At 37.6% G+C, this 22,486-nt stretch overlaps 1 protein-coding gene across 2 annotated transcripts in view; it reads left to right on the plus strand.

Moving 5' to 3' along the window:
* The window catches only part of NKAIN3 (sodium/potassium transporting ATPase interacting 3), a 354,764-nt gene that overhangs the window by 163,524 nt on the left and 168,754 nt on the right, over positions 1-22,486 (plus strand). For both annotated transcript variants that reach the window (XM_069854196.1, XM_069854197.1), the window contains exons 2-3: positions 7,482-7,619; positions 16,602-16,682. In XM_069854196.1, coding sequence (XP_069710297.1) covers positions 7,482-7,619; positions 16,602-16,682 — 219 coding nt within the window. The remainder of the gene's footprint in view (positions 1-7,481; positions 7,620-16,601; positions 16,683-22,486) is intronic.

Consider the following 22,486-nt stretch of genomic DNA (forward strand, 5'->3'; position numbering starts at 1 on the left):
TGTTTTGGGATCAGTTACAGCTTCATTGGAGGGTTGAAATTCAATCTTAAATCACTGTGCTGTAACAAGTCTGTGCTACGGGGTTTTATTACTGTAGTTGGCTTCATCCCTCTTGTGGCTACCCATAGGCTGCAATTGCATTTTTACAGTGTCTGTTTGGTATAGATGTAGCAATCAGCCTCATGTATATCACACTGGCTCCCATAGTATTCTGGTAAGTAGGGCTATTTGATGCCACCTTTTCTATCATTGCAGTCAGGCAACCCTTCAGAATAAATATTAACAGACTCTTCCATGCTGATCAGAGTCTTAAATAATTTACCGTGCCTTTCTGAGCCAGGTTGTGCAGTCTTGATACAATCACAGCTCCTTTTGACTTCTATGGGAGTTTTCTCTGAGCCAACACTGGAGGCTTAGGCTCAGTTTGGTGAAAGTATGCAACACACTTGTATCAAATCCATTACTCAAAAGCTCTCTGTGCATCACTGGCGTAGCTGCAAGGGTTTTGTAGTACAGCCCATCCCCGGTAGACCTGCTTGGCTGGTTGGGGGTGGGAAGGTGATCTTTTAAATGTTTGCCAGCAGCAACGAAGTTACAACAATCACTTTAGGGGGTTATTCAAAATCCCAATCTTTACTTTGAACAGTCAAAGTTACAACTCTTTACTTTGAGCTCGCTCAAAGTAACAACAGATTACAACAAGAACTTGGATACAACCAATGTCACCCCAAAGCGCTGAGAACAAATGAGGTAGATTTGAGGAAAGAATAAGGACAGAGAGGGAAAAAGAAGAAATGTAGCAGAAAAAGGGGACTGTAACGTAAAAATAAACACCGCCCCAATGGATCCAACAGAGGTTTCAGCAGGAAATGTGGTCCATGGGGCAGAGGGTGTGCAAATGAGCTTTTTGCTTTGGCCTTCACTAACCTTGGCTACTTCTCTTTTATTGAGCTCTTTCAGCATATATATTTCTTTTGTATTACTTTTTATCCAGTCTTACAGCTACCTAAGCGACAGCCAGTCAGCTATCTATCTGACCAACACTTCAAAGGAGCTTTTGATATTAGATCATAAGGGTTTTCATCTTCTTTGACAATTGCTTGTCAGAAAGCAAATAGTTTCTCTTTTGCTCCATGAAATTGAACTTACGATAAACTTTAGTGATTTACTCAGAACCTCACTTGAAATTCAATAACCTTCATGCCACATAATCTTATAAATGTATTTAGTGAGCTGTTATAAGGGATTACTGTTTTAAAATCATCCAGAACCTAGTATTTCACCTAGACAAGTGAGCTCAAATCATTAAAAAAACTAATGGGAATTTCCTCTGTGGTCAGGTGATGATTCTAACTGTCACTGAAGGTATCAAGAAATGACTTAAGTCAAATTTTAACGTTTCATTGTAACACAGGCTACACTCATCTTTAGTTATGAAGCCTCTACTGAAAGGTGGTAAGTCACAGGTAAGGAGGCTGTAACCTTTAGCAGAGAGACAGTAACACCCTTAGTAGCGTTCTTCAGCCAAGAGCAATCATCTGACACCACCCTTACAGTTCAGATTTAAATATTCTCTTCTGTGTTACGAACATGGCATTTATCTCATATGAAATCTTATCTTCCTTCTTACTGAAGTCAAGCCTGTCAGTAAAATTCTGAAATTACAGCAAGAGTATAAAATTTGTATTAAAAGTGTTTTATGCTTTACTAGTCAATCTTTGATGCAAGATTTTTTTATTTTTTTCTTAAACCTTCTACTTGCTTCACCTGTTAGTTTTCTGTTAGAAATTTTGGATTTTATAATGTGGTAAGTCAGTCTTTTAGTCTACAGTGCCAGGGCTTTATCCAGACTAGTTTGCTAGTTTTCTGATGTCGTTTTCTCTTGAATTAGAAAGTGTATGTTTTCCAAAGTAATGGAAAAGTATGATGTGAACATTGTGCATTTGCCTGAAGGTTTTGCAAAAATGTTTTCTTAGTGGAACATCTGTCAAGAAAAAGGAAATACACACCTAAGAGCACTGGCATGCGAAGACAGGGTTTAAGTCTATTGTGGCTAGTGCTGAAAATGACCTTGATCTAAGGTCTTCTCTATTTCAACCGAGTACCCAGGCTACAAAGTGGTGTAAATGACTCCCACTGCTCCTTGGCTGCCTTGACATTGCCCTCTTCCTTGTGCTGGTGTGTAGCTTGGGATGTAGATGGGATGGGATGTAGATGGGATGGGATGTAGATGTGATGGCATGGGATGGGATGGCATTCGATGGCATGGGATGGCGTGGTGTGGAAGGATGGGTTGGGATGAAAAGTTGAGGTGAGAGGGAAAGGAGATTGCACTTCAAAGTTCAGCAAAGGTATCCTGGGGCTTCAGAACAGAGGGCATTTCAAGCTTCAGGTGGAGTTTCCTGGTTGAGGCTTGGGAACCAGTGTGGATTTTAACAGTTGCATCTAACAAACTCTACTGAACTGTCTGTAGATTAGTGGCACATGTTGGAAACTAGTGGTGATGGTAAAGGAAGCAACGGTCCTCAGAGATTCTTCATGTCCAGGAAACTCTTTCTGGCCACAGGTTAAATTTATGGCTGTAAGGTGAAGCAGAGAGTTTTGGAGAAATCTTTGTCCTTAGGAGCAGTAGTTAGTATGGATCATGAGCTGTGCCCTGGCACTTCTCTTGTGATAATTATTAGCAGCATCAGCCAGCTCTGAGTCTTCCATGCATAATTCAAATATTTCAGATAATTCCTGACTTAAACTTAGAATATGAATGCTCTAGACTAATTTATGGACTTGCCATTTTTGTATACTGTTTTCATTTTTAAAAGCTGGAGAATCAGTGTTTTTTCCTAGTTTTTAAATTGTTTTTATTTCAAAAAAGATTTCAAAACTACAGAGTTTTACAACTCTACACTTATTTAGTATTTAGTTTTATGATTACAGTTATATTTCTTGAATAGAAGTTTGTTATAGAATGGATGCTTCTATGGCTACTATAATTTCTAGGTATTCTGTTACATGACAAACTAAAACAATGTTTTAACATCAAATGCAGAGTAGATTATACTTTCCCAGTTTTGTAAACTCAGTAATTTATAGGGTATAAAATTTGTAGATATTTTGATATGTCATTAAGCTTTTATTTTTACATTAAGTAATTTTATAGTTTTTATATTTGTATCAAACCACTTTTAGGTCTTTTCTTTTCTAATATTATCTGTTACATACGAAAACTCTTTTTCTGGATCCAGTGAGTCCTTCAGTTGTGGATGTAGATCTATTTATTCATCTCAAACTAACATGTCATTTATAAAAAGCTTTTCCATTAAAGTATAAAACTTACTGTTATCCATGAGGTTTCTGACAGAAGAGAAAATTGAGGTTTTACACTCATTTTGAAAAGTTGACTTTGTAATTCTGCTGTGGTGTCTCATCACTTAGCTTCTGATATGTATTCTGAGGTATGTTTTGAGGACGTGAGCATTTAGAGAAGGGGTTTACTCCATAGGGTACATTTGTTGAAATCTGCTCTCAAAAAAGTTTTTTTGACTAGGACTGTTGCGGTGATTTCTTTCTGTAGAGCCTGTGCAGCATTGCTGACTACTTCCCCACCTTTTATATTGTTACTCCTTCACTATAAGCTGTGTATGGGGCATCAAGGCTGCAGCTGCCTTGTTTCTTCTGTTCAGGATGTTCCACATAGGCTGCACATCTAGTTGATCCATGTAGGTGGAGAAGCTCAAAATTCAAATAGCTCATATCAAATTTTTACATCTCTTGACACAAAAGAGCTTGCGTGTAGCAAGTAGAGAAAGTTCAGCCTGTGTAACTTTTAATGCAGCCCAGTCTTGCAGCTAAATACCTTCTTGCAGTCGGCAGAAAGAAGAGGGACACAGAGAATATTTGCTAGACTTAGTGAAACAAAGAGGTAAAAGAACAAGACAAATGTGGCACATCTTCATTAAGTGATTTGTTACAGTCCCACTAGAGCATTTTGCTGCTAGTCCTTGCCTCCAGAGTTACATTTACACTCCACTTTACATTACAATGTCTCCTTTTCCAAGTGTTGCTTTGATAAGAAATGTTATTTCCTATCAACTTCGATAGATTTTTATAGGTTCTCGTGAAAATTTTTCAGACAACTGGACATAGGTTTTACTGATGATGAAGGCACTTGGTAGTGGGGAAGGAATGGTGCTGTATATTTGGTGTCCTGCTCCCAGGACTTCTTTGGTGGTCTACACGCTGTCATTGTATATAAAAATAAAGAAAGAGCCCTGCGGTCAAGAAATAAAAGCAACTCTTCCAGTCCCTGATAAATGCCATAAGCAACAGGATCTAGACTCATGTTTTCACTTGTGCTGTCTTTTTGACTCATTAAAAACTAATTTTTGGATTTTGGCTGATGACAGTTTCAAGAAGAGAGAGTTGGGAGAGGAGGAATAGATACCTCCATAGGCAACAGGAAAGGAAATCTAACCTTATTTCTTGGTGCTTGTGCTGGCTGACTTTACCACAGTAATCCATACAAAGACTAAATTTTTTTTTTTAATATGTGTATGAGGTCTGACACGCACAAAAAAGAGACTGTGCCTGTAAGTCTTTCTATTTAACAAATTAAGAAAATCAGCTGTGATCACCTTCAAAATAGTTCCCTTCTGAGTTGACACGCTGTTGCTTATGATTCTGCCAATGTTCAAAGGAATTCTGTAGGTCATTTTCTGAAAGGCTGTTGAGGATCTCTGTCGTTTTTACTTTCATATCTTCTGCCAACAAAAAAAGGGGTTCCTTTGAGCATCAACTTGATCATTGGAAAGAGGTAGAAATTGCAGGGAGTCCAGGTTTGGCAAGTAGAGTGGATGCTGAAGCACAGTGATATTGTCATTAGCTATAAACTGTTTCAAAGACAAAGCGTTGTAGGCTGGAGCATTGTCTTGATTTTAACTCACAGTTCACTCTTGCACACCAACATTTTCTGAGTGAGGGGAAGAAACACCTATATTAGAACATCCACTCATACTGAGTAAAGAAATCAAGTTTAACCTTGTCTCACTGTGATGGGTTAGAACAAGTTCTATAACCATCTCTTTGTCTATCCCCACCCACTCTTGGTTTCTAAGCTATAGGGTTAATCTCATGTTTTATTGTGTCAGACCTTGTGTGTCTTATTTACGGTGTGTGTATATATTTGCACAGTCATTTTTGGGAAGATACTTGTGGCCACCGTGCTATTTTGGGGGAGCTCAGTACTGCTAGATATGCTCTGAGCTTGCTTGGCAGGTATCAAGGAGGTACATATGAAGGCAAATGTATCTGATCCAGTTAAGTAGTGAGCTCAGTACCAACCCTGTTAACCTGAGTCTGTTGGCAAAGTGTAGTGGCTCTGTTTGTTGATGTAGCAGTAATATGTCTTTTAGGCACTGAAATTGCTCATCTGCATGGCTCTGAAAATTGTTCCAAAGGACCACTTAAGAAGGGACATATACTAAATAGCTTAATTCTTATCTGAGCTGCAGTATGCATATGTGTGCTGCAGGCTTTTGTCTTTCAGACAGCTCTAGGTGCTTTAACACTGTGTAAAATCTCTAAAGGCAGCTGTCCCTTGCAGTGGACCATCTGTGTGAAATAGTTTTCCTCAGTACGCACTTCACCCAAGCCTTGTGTTCTCTACACCATAAAATCCACACATGCCTGGAGAAGAAGCCAGGCAGACATACCACTGTGGGTGCTAGTGAGCTGTTAAGAGTCCTCAGGCATGTTAACTGGGCTCATTGTGACTAGCAGTGATCCCAGACAGTTCAGCCGTGTATAGGGACCATTTTTGAGTAGGTAGGTATGTAGTTTGTGCACAGCTGCCCTGTTTCAGAGCCAACGACGTTATATTGGAGGCAATCCTAAACTGTCTGCCTTCAGTGCTGGGAGTGTTATAGGACACACTCAGTTTATTCGTGCAGGATTAAGACCTAGGCTGCATGAGAGTTTCAATGAATATGAAGACAGAGGTGGCTGACAGGCAGATTCTAGTCTGTTTTGGCAGCTCCATCTTTTGCTTAATTGGCGATATCAGGGCTCCAGGTAGAAGGCACATCATCTCTGAAAAATGTTGGTCTATGAATTATTCAGGTGCCTTGCTGACCTTGGAAGATGTTGACTTGTAGTGGTAGGATTGAAACAGGCTCCGACTCTGGTCACGAATGTCATAAGTATCTTCCTATATGATATAAGACAGAACTCTTGCTGCATTGTTGCTGATACCGTAAACTGAGAGTTTTGCCCATGACAAAGAATTTTCTAAACTCTCTACCATCTCACACATGAGATTTGGGGCACCCTCGTACTGTTTTAAGTGACATATTCTGTAACTTAGGGAAGCTACAGGCAGGGGTATTCCCAAATGTGAGGTCACCTGAACTGCCTGAGGGAGTACATTAGTGAGAAGTGAAGAGATCAAGTGATTCTGAGGTGTCCCCAGTGAAGTCCCAATTAGACCAGTATTGTGATGCTCTTGAGTCTACTACAAGGTGAAGACTTTGTGACAATGACATTGGGATCACTGTTGTCATATACCAGTTAGAATGCCCACAGATTTCCAGGAAGGTGACAACCATATGATTAGGCACTGAAATCCCATCTGAAGTCCATTTAAATAAGTGGTTTTCTGGATTTGGTCATTAAACTCTGTAGTTCTTTTCCATATCTAGAGAAGAAAACATGTTATTGATCAAGATGGACAACTAGTTTAAAGAAGAGAGGGCAGTGTAACAAAAGCAAGTTAAATAGCTAAAGACACATGGGCCAACAGCTTCACTCACATGGGAATGATTCTTCCGCTGAGATTCTCCTTTACCTACACCATGAAAAGAATAATATAAATTCTGTTAAGACAGGAACATCTTTACAGGTCCAAGATGATAATATTGTAGCATTGTCTGTTGTGTAATAATTTTTCATTTATCTATATTGGGCCAGATGTTTAGCTAATATAAATCAGTTTAAGTTCATTGATTTTAAGTGCATGCTTCAATAATTTTTAGGATTTTGTAACAACATAGTAAAATCAGGTAGATACATAATAGATTCTAGGAAGCATAGAGACTCAGTTGTTTCTCAGTAGAATTCTATTTAGCTGATGGAAAATTTCTTTGTGTTTAAATAAGTATTGTCAAGCCCCAGTCTCCATCATACAAGAATAAAATAAAACTTGTTTGCATTTGGTTTGTAGGGGTATTTTTGTGTTATATGATGAGTTTACAAATATTTTCTTAAATTATTTTCCAAGTGATTTTTTTGTTAGAAAATCTGTAGGTTAACTAGTGGCTATCATCAGATACTAGTGCACTGACAGCGCTGACAAAGACACACCCAAGAACTGTAGTTCCAGAATTTTGCCATACTTTTCTCTGGTGAAGCCTGGTGCAAATAAAATGTCAAGTGTTCTGTCTTCACCCATAATTAAAAAATGGATGTTCTGTTTATGTGTTTTCTTACAGCTGGCAGCATTAGAGAGACAGATCTTTGACTTCCTTGGTTTCCAGTGGGCTCCTATCCTTGGCAATTTCCTACAAATAATAGTTGTCATTTTGGGTTTGTTTGGAACCATCCAGTTTAGGCCTCGATATATAGTTGTGGTAAGTCTCATTTATTATCCTTATTTTGCAATAGGTTTTAAAACCTGTCATATTACAAAGCAGACTTTTTTTTCGTTTCAAAACACCAGATGGCATTTCTGTAGAAACTTCAGAGATCTCTGTGTCTTTTTGCAAATTTAGGACTACTGAGTGGCATTTCTGAGATTTTGGAAGATATCAAGAATGTGTAACCTAGAGAAAGTGCTGACAAAATCATAATCATTATGCAAGTTCTTACTAAGATTCTTTAAAGAATATATTATCTAGATGGGTCATGGAAACGTCTACAACTAGATTATGCATAAATGAAGAAAAGAAATAGAAATTGTTTTCCTCTTTACAATAGACAAGCAGAATCAATGGCCATTTAACATAAAAAATACTTGCAATCATCAAGTTATATTTGGCTACATTTCCTCTTAAACAAGGAGAAGCAAGGATTGCTATGAGCCATGGGTTCCAAAGAGATCTCTTTCTACGCTTTTGGCCATAATTGGTTGTAAATTGTCTCTCATGTTTGTAACTTGAAGCTTCACAGATTTTTTTCCTGTGTTCTCAACATAGCCAAGAATAAAAAAAAAGCTTATGAAGCTTTGAAAGAAATTGCTAACAAGAAATATCCCTTTTCCTCCCCTACAGTCTCTCCTGAATGGATGAATATTGTGTCTTTAACTGGCAGTGTCTGTTTTTGGAACATTTCAGTTGTGTTGTCAGTAATGGATTTCAAGAGGCTAAAAGAGTGAAATAAATGTCTACTGGGGAAAACACATTAAGCAAATACTTTAAAAGCTTCATCTTTTCTAGTCAAGCCTGAAATCCTGTAATTCTTTGTCATGTCTTAAAAGAAAAAAATGAACAAAAAAATGCACCCAAGATCCTTCATCCTCATATTAGCTAATCTTCATGACAAGACTATAAGTAATTGAAAATAGATTCATAGAAATAATAGCACTTCTATCTGTTGCTTATTGTTGGAGAACTGGGCAGCAGTGTATATGCATCCATAGATTGATGACTCACCTTTGTGATTCATGTTCTCCATTTTATATATAAGACATTGGAAGCAAGTGAGGGTAAGCATCTGTAAAATTATGTAGCAAATTCATGTCTGAAGTGCAATACCACAAAATGTTTTGCCCCTCAGGTTCAGCACTGCTGTTCGGTGGTGGAAGCTTTGCTTTAGTTTTCAAATGAAGCACAACAGATGTTGACTGCTTCTATATTTTTTCTGATGTAAATGAACTTTTTAGACTATATTAAACTTGTTAGAATGTAGAGGTAGAAAACTCATAATTAAAGAAAGAAACACTTCAACAAAATATTTTATCCTCAGATATAACTGAACTCGCATTCTGATTTAACTTTAAGCATGTAGCTAAGAGATTAAGCTATAGTAGGTGCAAATACTCACTACCTGGGAAAATCAAGACTATAGAAAGGCTTCTATCCTTACTAATATGTGGTTCCCTATGAAGTAGGAACAGTTCAAGCCAAATCCTGAAGTCTGAAGAGTGAACGTGTGCAAATTGTTTGGAACCAGCTTCACAGCTCAACATTAGCAGAAAAGAGTGGCTTACATGCCTCTGTATTATCACTATTATTCTCCCTGTCTGAGTACTTTTCCAAACCCTCTCCACCAATTCTGGCAGCAGTTAATCAGACCTTTCAGTAAGCTGTTTCCACTCATAAGGTCACATAAAATTTACCTGTTGAGGCAGAGATAGGGACTATGCAGTCATGAACAGCAGTGTGGAGGTGGAGGGGAAAGGAGCGATGCAAGATTTCCCTTGTTGCTAGCTACAAACTACCAGTTCAGACTATTCTCTAGCTTCACCTGCAGGCTGAACTCAGTGAATAACTCAAGCCAGCATAAGCAATAATCCTCCCTTTGCTCAGCTGCTACCTTCAGTCCCTGTACTGTTCCTTCATTTGCACCAGGGCAGAAGTCAGTTCTGCCACTTGATAAACTATCAAACCGCAACAGATCCTGCTGAAAAGCAACCGTTTTCTTTTCTGATGATAGTTTAAGTGTAGGTAAGCTCTCTGATCTGTTTCACTTATTCCAGCAGAAGGGAGAAGATATGAGACTGGTAACAGGATCAGGTGGCCAGAGAAAGGAGAAAAGTGCATGGGGTCTTTCTGCAGCAGTGCTGAGTTAGACCAGCTTAAAATTGTTAAGCTATAGCCTGAGGGTTTCCCAGGCTATGCCTAACACATACTCCCCAGAGGCTGTGCTTCCTAGGGTTGTCCCAGCCACATCTGGGCTTTGGCAACTGTCTCCAGAAGCCCTAGAGTAGTCAGGGGTATGGACAGGAAGGACCTCTACCAGTGCCAGCTCTAGGTTGTCGTCGCTAATTCAAAAGGGAATCCAAAGGCACTTCTTCCAAGGAAGGTCATAGACTATCTCTCTGCTTCTGAGACCCTTTAAAAACAAAGTCCACCTGTTAGAGCAATGCAATTTTACTGCTGGTTTCAAATATAAAGTCTTATTTAATGCAAATCTTCAGTAGGACCCTGAATTTCAGTATGACTTAAACATAATGCAGAGACATTCCTACATGGGCTCTCAATAGCAAATTGGACTCTAAATTAATTTGAGAAGCTTCATGGGCTTCCGAGTCCATAGCTGCACCTTCAGCCACATTTAAATCCCTGGATATGTTAGTGGTTGATGTCCTGCATTACTGTGGCTTTGGAGGAAGAAATACATTGAGTCATGCTTTTATGTACTCTCATTGCTGAAGCTTCTGGTTTAGATTAAGCTAAATCCAGTTTAACTGGAAAAGTAATATAATACTTTCAGGAAGGTGTTCTTAGTATCCATTGTGTATCCCTTAAGACTTCCCTGGAGGTCGGCTTTGCTAATGCAGATGATCCCATCAGAATAGAAAAAAAACCCTGAAGTAAACAGAGAATTACATCAGATACAACAATTTTCTTCTGTAAAATGTCTACACAAAATTAATCTGGGGCATGTGGCTGCGCATCTATTCTGCCGTCAAATATGGAACTAGTTCTGCAGGCACGATTGAACGGGCTTTTGGTGCAGGTACCTAGAACCAATGAATACAGTGAGGGCTAGGACAGAAGCTGGATAAACACAAAAGCAGTCGGATGCTTCTGACTCTTCCACTGTCATTAAACCCAGGCTAGCTAGTTTAGCATTTAATGACAATGTAAACTGTAGTCATCTGAGAGCTTTGTACCAAAAAAATGCCTCTCCATCTAAGAGCTGCAATGCAATGGCTGAGTCATGAAGCATCTTTGTTTAATACAATTCTTATTCCATGTAGATAAAGGTAGTGGCTCATGCTCTCTGTCTGCTGTCCTTCAGATACAGGATTATAACAATGGTAATTCTGAAATAAATCCGGAATTCCATTTGCTCATAGTTAAAATTCTGAGTCCTCAGAGATTAGGAAACACGGAGGGGTGGGGGCGGGGTGGGGGGAGAGAGAGAGAGAGAGAAAGGGAGCAACAGCATTAACTCCAAGTGCCCTAATTAGTTCAAATCCAATAATTATTTCCAATAGTTTTTGTATTAATTAGTAATTTAGATCAATCTCTGTGAATAATTCATCCTATCACTAGGCGGGTGTGCTATTTTCAATACTTGAATATTTTGTGGCTGAATTAATCAGTACAAAGTTCCCAGGGGACATAAAAGTGCAGAGCTAATTCCTAATTTTCCCATATTAGCTCATTTGAAACTTACCCAGAGGTCTGCAAAGAAGAAAACTAGCTAAATTTCTGTTCTAACTATGCTGTAACATACCTATCACACATCTCCAGAACTCTGCTGTGATCCATTTCCCTGTGCAATGCTTTTTCTTTCTTAATATAACTTGCTATCACCAGCAAGATTTTCAGGCTGTTAAAATTGAGTAAAGATGATGACAGGCTACTTGTTAAATTTGGGGTTTTTTCTTCTCCTACTTCTGATATGGGACTTCAAAAGCCTTCTGAACGATGACTCATATAGCTAAGATTGCCCAAACCTGGCCCAAAGCTGAACATAAATATATTAATGAACAGTGAGAGATGAAAATAATATACTTCAGTAGGGGGAATATGAGGTGGAAATCTCTACTTTGCTTCCCTTAGTTTATTACGTTAAATAATATGGTATTTCGGCAATTTGTACATCTGAAAAACTGGGATACAGTTTCTTAAAAAAAAAAAAAGACAGAAGAAAGACTATACAGGATATTTTACACAGTGTTCAGTCAAATGCTATACAAACATTCTTGCAGTTTCGAAACACTTTTGAGTTATTTAAACATCCAAAATTGCATCTTATCCTTCCTGATAAGTCTTGAGTTGTTACTGTTCCATCATGTTGATTTATCCCACTTTCTTTGTCATCTTTCACAAATCTGACTAAGGAGGGCCCTGTAAGTGCTGGTGCCTCCAAGGCATATGCAGGTATTACAGGAATATGATCCGATAACTCAGTAGATGCTGCCTTTCCCTTAATGTATCCTTGAGCCAACATTCATTTTCCCTAATACACTATGTCAGAAGAGGTGTGGCATTTCAGATTAATTGTACACTTGAGGTAGTTTATTCATTAAAGCTAAGCTTGTCCCACAATCCTTATAGTAGTCAAACTCAGAAATTACCCTTTTCTTTCTTAGCTTTCAGTCTAATAAGCCAGCCTTTGCATTTTTGCTTAAGTTTTTTTTATGGTATTGTGCTCATCCAATACCAATGATTTAACTCTAGAAGCAGTTATATGTCACTAGTGTTGGAAAGGCATCTCTGCAGCAGTTTCAATATGACCGGTAAAGTCAAAAGAGGTGTAGAAATACCACTTTTATAGGAAGGCTGGCATTGAGAAAGGGGATTTGAAAAGACAGTAAATAGAATTTTAACATGTAAGGTTTAGGGATTACTCTCCACAAATAACTTGTAAGACTCCAAATGCTTCCTCACACCACACAGTATACAACCCTTAGTGTAAAAGACCAAAAGCAAGAAAATATTCATGGGAAGAAATCAGCAAGGGATAACACCAGTGTCTTAGATCCTTCCAGTAGAAGGAATCTATTAGGTGAAAATGTCCAGATGATTTTTAAGTAGTGCACTACAGAATCACAGAATCACAGAATCACTAGGTTGGTAAAGACCCCCCAGATCATCAAGTCCAACCATTCCTATTTTTTCCTATGTTCAGCCTGAACCTCCCCTGGTGGAGCTTGAGGCCATTCCCCCTTGTCCTGTCCCCTGTCACTTGGGAGAAGAGGCCAGCTCCCTCCTCTCTACAACCTCCTTTCAGGTAGTTATAGAGAGCAAATAACGTGGGATATAAAATAAAAATATTAAAAAAAAAAGCCAACTGTTCTTATTGCTTCAACCTGTGTGGAAAATTCTTTGTTCACACCAGAAGCAGTGAGGGTTATGATACTGAGCTTGAGACCAACTGGGCTGCGGGAAAGGAGCGTGGCTGGCCAAAGAACTGGGATAAGAATCGCTGGGTGTGGGGAAATAAGAGTGAGCAGACACAGCGGGACATCCAGGGTAGTGTTCAGGACATGGGGTGGGAACAGTTGAATGTTCTGGTTGAGAAACATTTTAGGTGAGGGAAATGAACTCTGTGTGGACCTGATGCTTCAGGAATTAACCACTCCTCCATTGACTGCCAAATATCTGCCAGAGGGCATAACACTTTTCTCTACTTGTTGTCCCTTTAAGCAAAGGACAATAACCCAGGGCTGCAGGCAGTTTCTCTGCTATCTCAAAGGAGGTCTTCATAATGGATGTAAAAATGAAGCCTGGTATAGCAACCCAGGCAGGCATTAGCGTGATCCTACATTATGAAATATCATAGAGGGTTTTTTTGTTTTGGTTTGTTTTTTTTTTAAACCTTGAAGGCATACACATATAAATTTATGTAGATAATGTTCAGAAAATAAATTTCTCAGGAAGAAACACTCAAAAATTATGAAAAGCTGTTATTAAAACCCTTCTATGAAATCTTAATGTGATCGTTTTATATATTTGCAGTTTTGAACTGCATGGATGCATACCAATTCTTTTCTAGGGGCACATCAGTTGCAATAGAATAGGACAGGCATTTAGGGTTTTTCTGGTGGTAGTAGCTATGGAATAGAAACTTGATTTGCAGAAGACGGAAGACATGGGAAGAATGAAGCATGTAACAGCAAGAATAAAAGGATTGCTTTTGATGTCAAGGTTGTGCTGGGTAGCTGAATTTTATCTCTGCTCTCAACAACTGAAACCTTTTTTGACACAAAGCAAGTCACTTAAAGCACACATTTCATGTGCTTTGTTTTCCCCTTGCGTTCTGGGTTCTTGTCTCGACACCTTGTGGTCTAATTTGCACAAGTGCTGAATGTTCAGCCACAGGGAGCTGAACACTCTGCTAATAAAGTGTTGTACAAATGTGTTCTGAAAAGTGAAGATTTAAGCATCTCAAGTTGGATACCTGTAATGTATGAATACTTCTGAATGTAATCTCTGCATGTATCAGAACATCATTTGCATTCTGAGAGCTGTATCACTCCCTTATAATATAAAATAAATTAGTTAATGTTTGTGCTGGTCTGACATTACAGTGATGAGCATCTTAGAAAATCTCATGAGAAAATTAATATTCTGTCCTCAGACTAGGGTCTGAGTGACAAAGAGAAATGAAGTACTGAAGTAGCTGTTCATAAAATGTATTGAGTAAGGTAGGGTCTTCTAAAATAAAAATATACCTATGATGATCTAATTAGTATTTGTACGGTACTGCACATCCACAAAAGAGAAAAATTAAGATGGCATATATAACCAGAATTATGACACATCCTAATTTAGTCTTCTTACTTTTGTTATCTTAAAACTTTCCTTCTAATGTTGTTTAACTTAAGTACCTATTATGCTATATAAGGAAAAATCTGCTACTCGTGTAACCAAAAAGATGTGTTTTCAAACATGGAGAATAACTTGCTTACTTTTAAAAATTATATAGTAGTAATTATTGAATTTGTAAGTATTATGTTCTTAAAGCAAATGGAGCTTTATAATCATGCAGTTCAGTGAGCCTCTTCCTTACACAGCAGCTGGGTTCCAAGGTGTAACCTGCTTTGCACCTGCACTTCTCTTTCAGTAATCGTTATGGCAGATAAGGGACCAAACAGGTCCTGACTGTGTAAAACAGCATAGCTTGACCTGGAAGAACACATTCAGACAATTTTTGCCTGCATGGTTCAGAGTTGTCATTGGTGCCCATGGGACAGAATGAGGCTCTTAACACATTTGGCATGATCTGGCAGATCAAGTAGGTTCCTGTTGTTGTGATGACAGATTTCCTTCATGGACAGATAAGAAAAAAAAATCTTAAAAAGGAAAATTCTTCTGAATATTACAAAATCTATTTTTTAAGAACAGTTGGGCTATTAAGTGTTCATTACTTTTAACCACTGCACCTGATATTCTAAGGACCTAGGCTGGAATATCAGAAGTTCACAATGAGTTGCTACAGTCAGCAAATGTGGTAAAATGGGATATCCTCTTCTAAGTCAATCTTATTAATAGTACAGACCTCATACTGCTAACAGACCACACCAACTTTCTCTATTTTATACTAACCCAGCCTTCAGTTGCCACACTGCCCTCTCTGTAAGACAGAGGAAACAGCCCAGGAGTGTTATTCTCATTTTGTTTATTGATGATCTAGCTCTTATGCCATAGCCATCTCCAAACAGCCTGAGTACTTCACAAGAAATTAAATTAAAGCAGCTAACCTATTTGGTATACAGAAATGACTGTGTGCATGTGCAATTAATCAAAGTGTGGAAAAATTGCACCCTCTTCACCTGAACATTTCATTATACATTGTAGGGAGGGGAGAAAAGAGGTGAACATAACCCAAAACTGCCCAAGAAAGCTAAGCTGAAAGCACCCATGCAATGGAAATAGGATCCTGCATATTGTAGATTAGGGTGCTGAGCTTTACTGAATATATTGAAGCAAAACAACACCATATTAGCCTCACCTGATCTCAGCTACTTAGACTTGCAAAGCCACTTTAGCACCAGTTCTCCATTGTGAAGACTGTAAGCTCATAAATGTAAAGTGGCAATGCTGCTGCTCATTAAATTTTTCAGGTGGGTGTACACTTAGCCTACCAGACAGTAAAGCACCTGAGGGACACTGCTTGGAGAGTTAATTGGGCATAGTTTTAGTGGTATACAGGTAAGCAGTGCATCCGTTAAGGAAGTAGTGCCAGTCAATTACGCTGCCAATTAAAATATTGAAGATGATTTAAGGTAGACAAGTTAATCTCTCATTCCTGGTGTGGTGGAGTATGAGTTCAGTTATGCATTATGGTAGGACACCGGAGAAGTCAGAAGAGATGTGGATATGTTCACCTGTTAAGGATGCATTGTAAGGTTGGGGCCATGGCCACAAAGGCTGTATTCAGTTAAAATATCTTTCACTGAAAGACGCTTAAGATTTACTCTTAGTTCTTTGAGGTTTTTTTAAAATCCAAATTATCAAATCAATAGACCCTCTGCTTTATTTGGTGGGGTTTTGTGTCTTTCTTCATAACATTTAAGTATTACTGTAATAATATTTGCTTATTTAAATTACTGTGCGATTCTAACATCTCCATTAACAGAGCTAAATCATGATTTACAAATGACTCGCATTCGCCCCAAACCGGTGTTTTGGTCAGCATTTTGGACTTAATTGGTATCAGTAGTGTAGTGTAAAACTTTAAAGAATAAATCTGCTTTATTGGTATGTATTTAAAACAAGAACGAATACTGGATTTGTAATTTCCTGTGGTCCTTAAGGGACTTATGCAGGGGCAACTCCTTTTCTGAATTCTCTACAATTGTCTGTTCCCAGAAGAACAATGCTTATTGATATCAGGGTTTTTTTTATTATTGATCTGTTCAGTGTAAAGTCCTCTTTCATCTTCACATTTTATTTTTCTGTCTTTTTGCTTTCATCTGGCTTTGTGTTTAGTACACGGTGTGGACTGCCCTGTGGGTCACCTGGAATGTTTTCATTATCTGCTTCTATTTGGAAGTAGGCGGACTTTCTAAGGTAGGTCACTTATCCTTCTTCAGGTTTATGGGATGGTGTTTTAACAGCAGAACTCTCAGATTTTAGAAGGATGGAACCATAGAGGAAAAATGTGCCCCAACATACAATTTGATCTTTGGAGTTCCCCTCCAATGAGAACTCCAGTGTTTGAACTTGTCACTGATAATAAAGTCATGGATGTGAAGTGAATGCAATGAGTATGAGTTACAGTTGCCTTCTGAAATACCACCTAGGGGAAAAAGATGTTATTCAGTTGGAAATTTGAGGTTTTGATGAAAAGCTGACAGTTTTGGTTTGGTTGAATTTTCGCGTGCGTATGAAAAATGTATCTGAATTTCCAAGACTACTTTGAAAGCAGCTTAAGAAAATAACTAAGAAGGTTAGTGTAGTAACTTGTTGAGCTGATTGATCTCATGGTGAGAATCTTAATTCTTTATAAAAAAGAACAAGTGACAAAGGATGACTTTTTTTTCACGTATGAATAAAACTTTCCTTTATGTGACACTCAGTGCTCTAGGTCACTGATTATTTATTCAAACTTCTGATTAGAGCAAAAATATTTGCTGTAAGTACTAAGATATGTGTTGCATTTAGACAAGGTAGCGCTTATGTTGGCATAGGTTATGTTTAGCATTGTATCTACAGTGAGTTCCATACAACATCTGCTGGTTTTTATCCTTCTGTTGGACGTTGACAATATTGACCTTAATATTTAAATTATTCCAGGCACAGAATGCTCATACTTTTTTCAGATACTGGTATAACTAATAGAATAACTATCCCCATTAGTGGTTGTAGACTTAGTGATGTGAACTAATCACCATTAATTCATGCAACTCTTTTAGACTCGGTTCAGAAGGGAACATTTGTGAGCTACATTCTTTTTTGGGTATAGCATTAAAGCTCCTAACTTTTGGCTGACAACAAACAGAAAACTGGTGAAACTGATTTAATAAGATATAAAATTTAATTTACCAAGTAAAAATCCCATTAACATTAAAGCTTTCAGTGTTGGATTCCTTTGGTGATAAAATTTCATAATGAAAAGCCACAACAGTTTATTTTTTCTCCAGATATGATGTAGCTCACCAGAAGACACAGGCTTGGTGAGGAAATTAGTGCACTTGATAGATGATCAAAATAAATTAACGTATTGGTATTTTCTGACTTAAAAATGTATTAGAATTAACAGAAAAGCAACACATAGAAGTGCTGAATGCCCAAAGTAATTGTTCATATTCATTATGCATAGAGTTTGTATTTTTTCTATCAGTTGGGTAGTAACTGGTTTTATATTGAGTATTATATTTTTATGGGTAACTAGTGTTTTTATCTAAGTGCCTAGGAAGTGGAGCAAAACTTTTAGTCTCACCCCTGAGCTTGTGAAAATCTGAGTTGTCTTTCCATTAATTGCAAAGGATTCTGATTGTAGCCTTAGTGTAAGTGGATTATAAGCCCCTGAATTGAAATTCTGTGAGCATTAATTGAAATTGTGTCTTCCAGTTTCACTACTGTTTTGCTTTTGGGTCTTTTTAGTTAACATATATAACAAGTCACAATGCAGAGAAATAGTAGCACAAATATAACTCAACAGTTTAGATAATCTCTTTTATTATGTACTGCAGTTTGTCTCAGAATTTTGGTGGAATTTTTGACTTGTGGTTTACAATTGCATCGTTTGAAAAGTTGTTCCTCAACAAGGTGATAGATACAAGGTTTATTCCATGGAAATTAACTGTTCTTGCTGTTAATTTAGATCAAAGGCACCTATATTGGGACAAAGTTAGTAATTATGGAATCAAGATTTTTTCTCAGTAAACCATGAAATTTGGAGTCTATTTAATGCTGTTTCTGAAAACTGTGCCAGAGATGATGTGGTCATCAAGAGTCTGAGGTCTTTTTGTGCCATATGCATAAAATCGTGGGTTTTCACAACTCGATAGGTGTTTGAAGCTGACTTAATTGGGCCCCATATTTTACTCAACATGCTAGCTTAATAATTCCATCATTGCTTTCAATGAATATGTTCCTGTGTTGTTGTGCATGATACAAAGGTGCTGTTACCAAGGTATGTTAGTGTTGTTGGAAAATCAAATGCCATCAGAAGCTTTTCCCAGATGGCTATTTTCTCAGTGTTTAAATCTTTGCAGGAATTATTCACCTTTTTTATTGCTATTGTTCTGTTTTTCAATTTAAACAAGGTTTTATTTCTGAAATGAATGCAGATTGATTAGAATTTTAACTTCTGTTGACATACCATCAGGGAAAATTATGATACTGTCTGGCAGATGACTGATTTCTATTGGTTTGTTTGTTTCTGAGTAGTATGCTATTTATATTTGCTCTGCCCAGAATCAGAGTTAGCTGTTGCTTGAGTCCTGTGAATTCACAAGGTCTTCAATTATGAATATTATCAGGAAATATAACTTGATGCAATATTAAATGGTAATTTTTATTCAATGTCTTCACATAGAATATGCATACAATTTGGACAGACTTTTCAAATGTCCTAACAGAAAGTCCCTATTGCAGAAATTTTGCTCAGATCTTATTTTTGTGGTGAAAATGAAGATCGCATTTGGTAATTTAGGTCTGTTCTTTGCTGTGAGAGTATGGAGAAAATATTTTTCCTTCAATTATAATGCATAATATTAAAATTATCCTGGTAAACTGATCTTATTTTCTTTTAAGGAACAGCTTGATATTTAGTTTAATGTTTATGGATTTAGTACTCCAAGATCTTTAAACTTTTCCTGAAAAAGAAGTGATGAAAACTTCTGCCATCTGCCCTCCTGGTGTCGAACACAGTGTATGTGATCATTTCCATTATTTCAGACAAGTATCATGTTTCGCAACAGTGAAATGGAAAGCATGTATAGTTTAGTTGAAAACACATTTCACATTTTTAAATAATTTGAAAAATAGATAAATAAATAAATAAAAAGCAATTTCAGACATACCGAATTCCCACGAAAGTTCATTTTTATCATGGAGGGCCAAACTGTTAAGCCTTGAAAGGAGGAAGCTAGCGGGAAGGGGTAAGCTGGGAACTTGAAAACTGTATATATGGCTGTAGCCTTGTCATCGAGAAATTGACTTAAGTCTCAGTCTCTGCTCCAATTAATATCACATTCTTTTATTTTCTCTGAAAGCACTACCCACCCACCTCCCCCCCCCCACCCCCCAGAGAATGGTAGTTAAAGCAATCTCCTGGGAGAAGGATAATATGGATTCAAGTTTTCTCAAGTGTGAAAGGGAAAGAAACCCAGCTCTCCCACAGCTGGGTCTTGTAAGTAGTAAGCTATTGAGTATAAGTTTCTTCTTTGACTACTTTATAAACAGCACATAAGCAAAGCTCCTTTTTCACTTGCGTTACAGATGTACAAATAAAATTCTAATGTTTTTTCAGGGCTAAAGAAATTGTGCTTGATCAGAAATAAAATAAAAGTACTCGTGTATCTCTTTTTTGTTTGTGTTAACTTGGGGTTTTTAATTCTTTTTTTTCATTTCTGAGTTTAGCAGTGAAAAAAATGCCCAAATGAAAAATGAAATTTACCTGTTATTTTTCATTTACTACTCTTATGAAATTGAAAGCACGGTTTTTATCTAAAGAGCATCTGAAAATAAGCATTGATTGTATCTTGCCTGATACAATATCAGCAGCTGTCATTTTCAAGGTTTGTATGTTCTTAATAAGCATGGACAAGAGAACTTCTAATTTGTATAAGCTAGCCCTCCATCCCCAGCAGTATGTTCTTTTATGTGCTTCTTACTTTACAAAGGAGACCTCATTTATTTAGTGTGCACTGTTAATATTTCTATCATTTGTATCCCTCCAGTATTTGAGATACACTAGAAAAATAGCTGTGTTCATTTGTATTTATCATTTGCTATGCCAACTTGATACTTTTTTAATAAAATATTTTCTACTGCTTGTTTTATTGTGGGTTACAGTGATACATGTTTGCATGTGTTAAGGCCTTTATTCAGTAAATGTACAGCAACATTCCTTTCCTGTTGTTTGACATACCTTACCTAAGCAGCTGGCTGATGTTGTGAGTACTTCTCTTTTTCTGTGATATTTCTGCTTGTTCTGCCTGTTTTTTCTGTGGCAACCTCAACTTTGCTTTGTCTTGAATTATTAAGTTTACCTCTCAAGGTTGAGCTCTCTCTCAACTGCCTCTTTTATTGCCTTTGGCCAAGGATTTTCATGACAAACACATGTATATTCAGTAGGAAACTACTTCTAAAACACCTTGTGTTTATTATCTGGTCATTAGTTTTAGGTATTGAATGTAGATGAATGTGAACTCTCTAATATGCCTGTGACATCAGCTTTATTAACCTTTCCCCTGAAGCCAAAGGAAATTTTGCATATGTCAATTAATAAACCAAACTTTTTTTAATGTAATATTTATTTTTACGAATAGAATTTCAAAGTCTACAGGGCTCCCAGCCAACTTTATTAAGCTGGAGACAGAACTATAGGCTAAATCTTCATGTGGATCTGTAGTTGGAGGATAGAACTATAACTTTGTTAAAACTAATGACTTAATCCATACAAGAACAAAATGGACTAATAAATTACTTAGTAAAATGCTGTGGGAATGGAAACCTGGTACTCATTTTCTAAACAAAATGTTGTACATCAGAATGGAGGCATGTGCCAAAAAAGATTTGGTTGGAGATCAGGAGAAGCTTTTTAATAATCAGGGCACTGAAAAGGATCTAGAGCTGTTACAAAGCTTCATTGCTGGATATTTTGAAAAGTGAAGTAAAGGAACAATGAGGTGGGATGATCTAGGTAACTATTCTGTCCTGCTGTTTTTAATCTATAGAAGGTAGAAACGTGAGTTAGTGTCTATAGATGATGTAGGGTAGGAATGTTAAAAAAGAAAAACTACAAGCTCAAGACTCAAAACCTCATCTTTAATCAAGTCTGAGTCTTCTTAACTTTGGCAGAAGCAGCATGCCAGCAGGGGGGATTTGGGATATCTCTGGCTTTTCTTCCCAGGGGATGTGTAGGAACACAGAAATTGGGGGATTCCAGTGGAAGCTCTAAGGTAGCTGACAACAGTTCTTTGGTGTGCGCAGGTGGGGGTTTTATGTTCAGCTGTGTGACTCTAAGTGAGAGACGATGATGTTGTTGCTGTTCACTCCTGACAGAGATTAGGCATCTGTTACAGATAAGACTCATGTGCTTTCTGTTCTGTTGATGGATTTTTAATTGAACACAAATCATTGCCTTTCACAGCAACACATCCTTCACTGAAGACAACATGAGAGTGATAATAGCATATTTCTTTGCTGTTGGACGTGATGCATACATTCATGTCCAACTCAACTCAGAATTTTTTCCCACAGAGCTCTGATTCATATCAGTTGGTTTTGGTCAGCATCTGTCTTGGGCCTTGGGAGACTAAGTACCCATGACATTCTTATTCACCCCAGGACAATATGTCCATTTCCTTCAGCCGATTCTATCAGCTGCTACTAGCTCTGGTGCGCACAATAACAGATCATGCTAAAGCAGTGGATATAGCTGTAGGCATTCTGCAGTTTTCTAGACAATACAAATGACTGGGTTTATAGCAGTAGTTAAATATAATCTCTTCCTAGTGTGTGAGCTAGTAAAATTCAGCTTGCAGAAATCAAACTTGATGGAAAGAATGTTTTTGTTTCCTTGAGGTTTGGATTCTCTTGCCTCCTCCTCCTTCCCCAAATGTATTATTCGGAAAGGGTTTAAAAAATTGTTGTTATAAAATAAATGTTCCAGAATCTTCTGACATGGTAAAAGGAGGAAT

This window comes from Phaenicophaeus curvirostris, chromosome 3 (assembly GCF_032191515.1).
Source record: "Phaenicophaeus curvirostris isolate KB17595 chromosome 3, BPBGC_Pcur_1.0, whole genome shotgun sequence".
In the NCBI taxonomy this organism is placed as follows: Eukaryota; Metazoa; Chordata; class Aves; order Cuculiformes; family Cuculidae; genus Phaenicophaeus; species Phaenicophaeus curvirostris.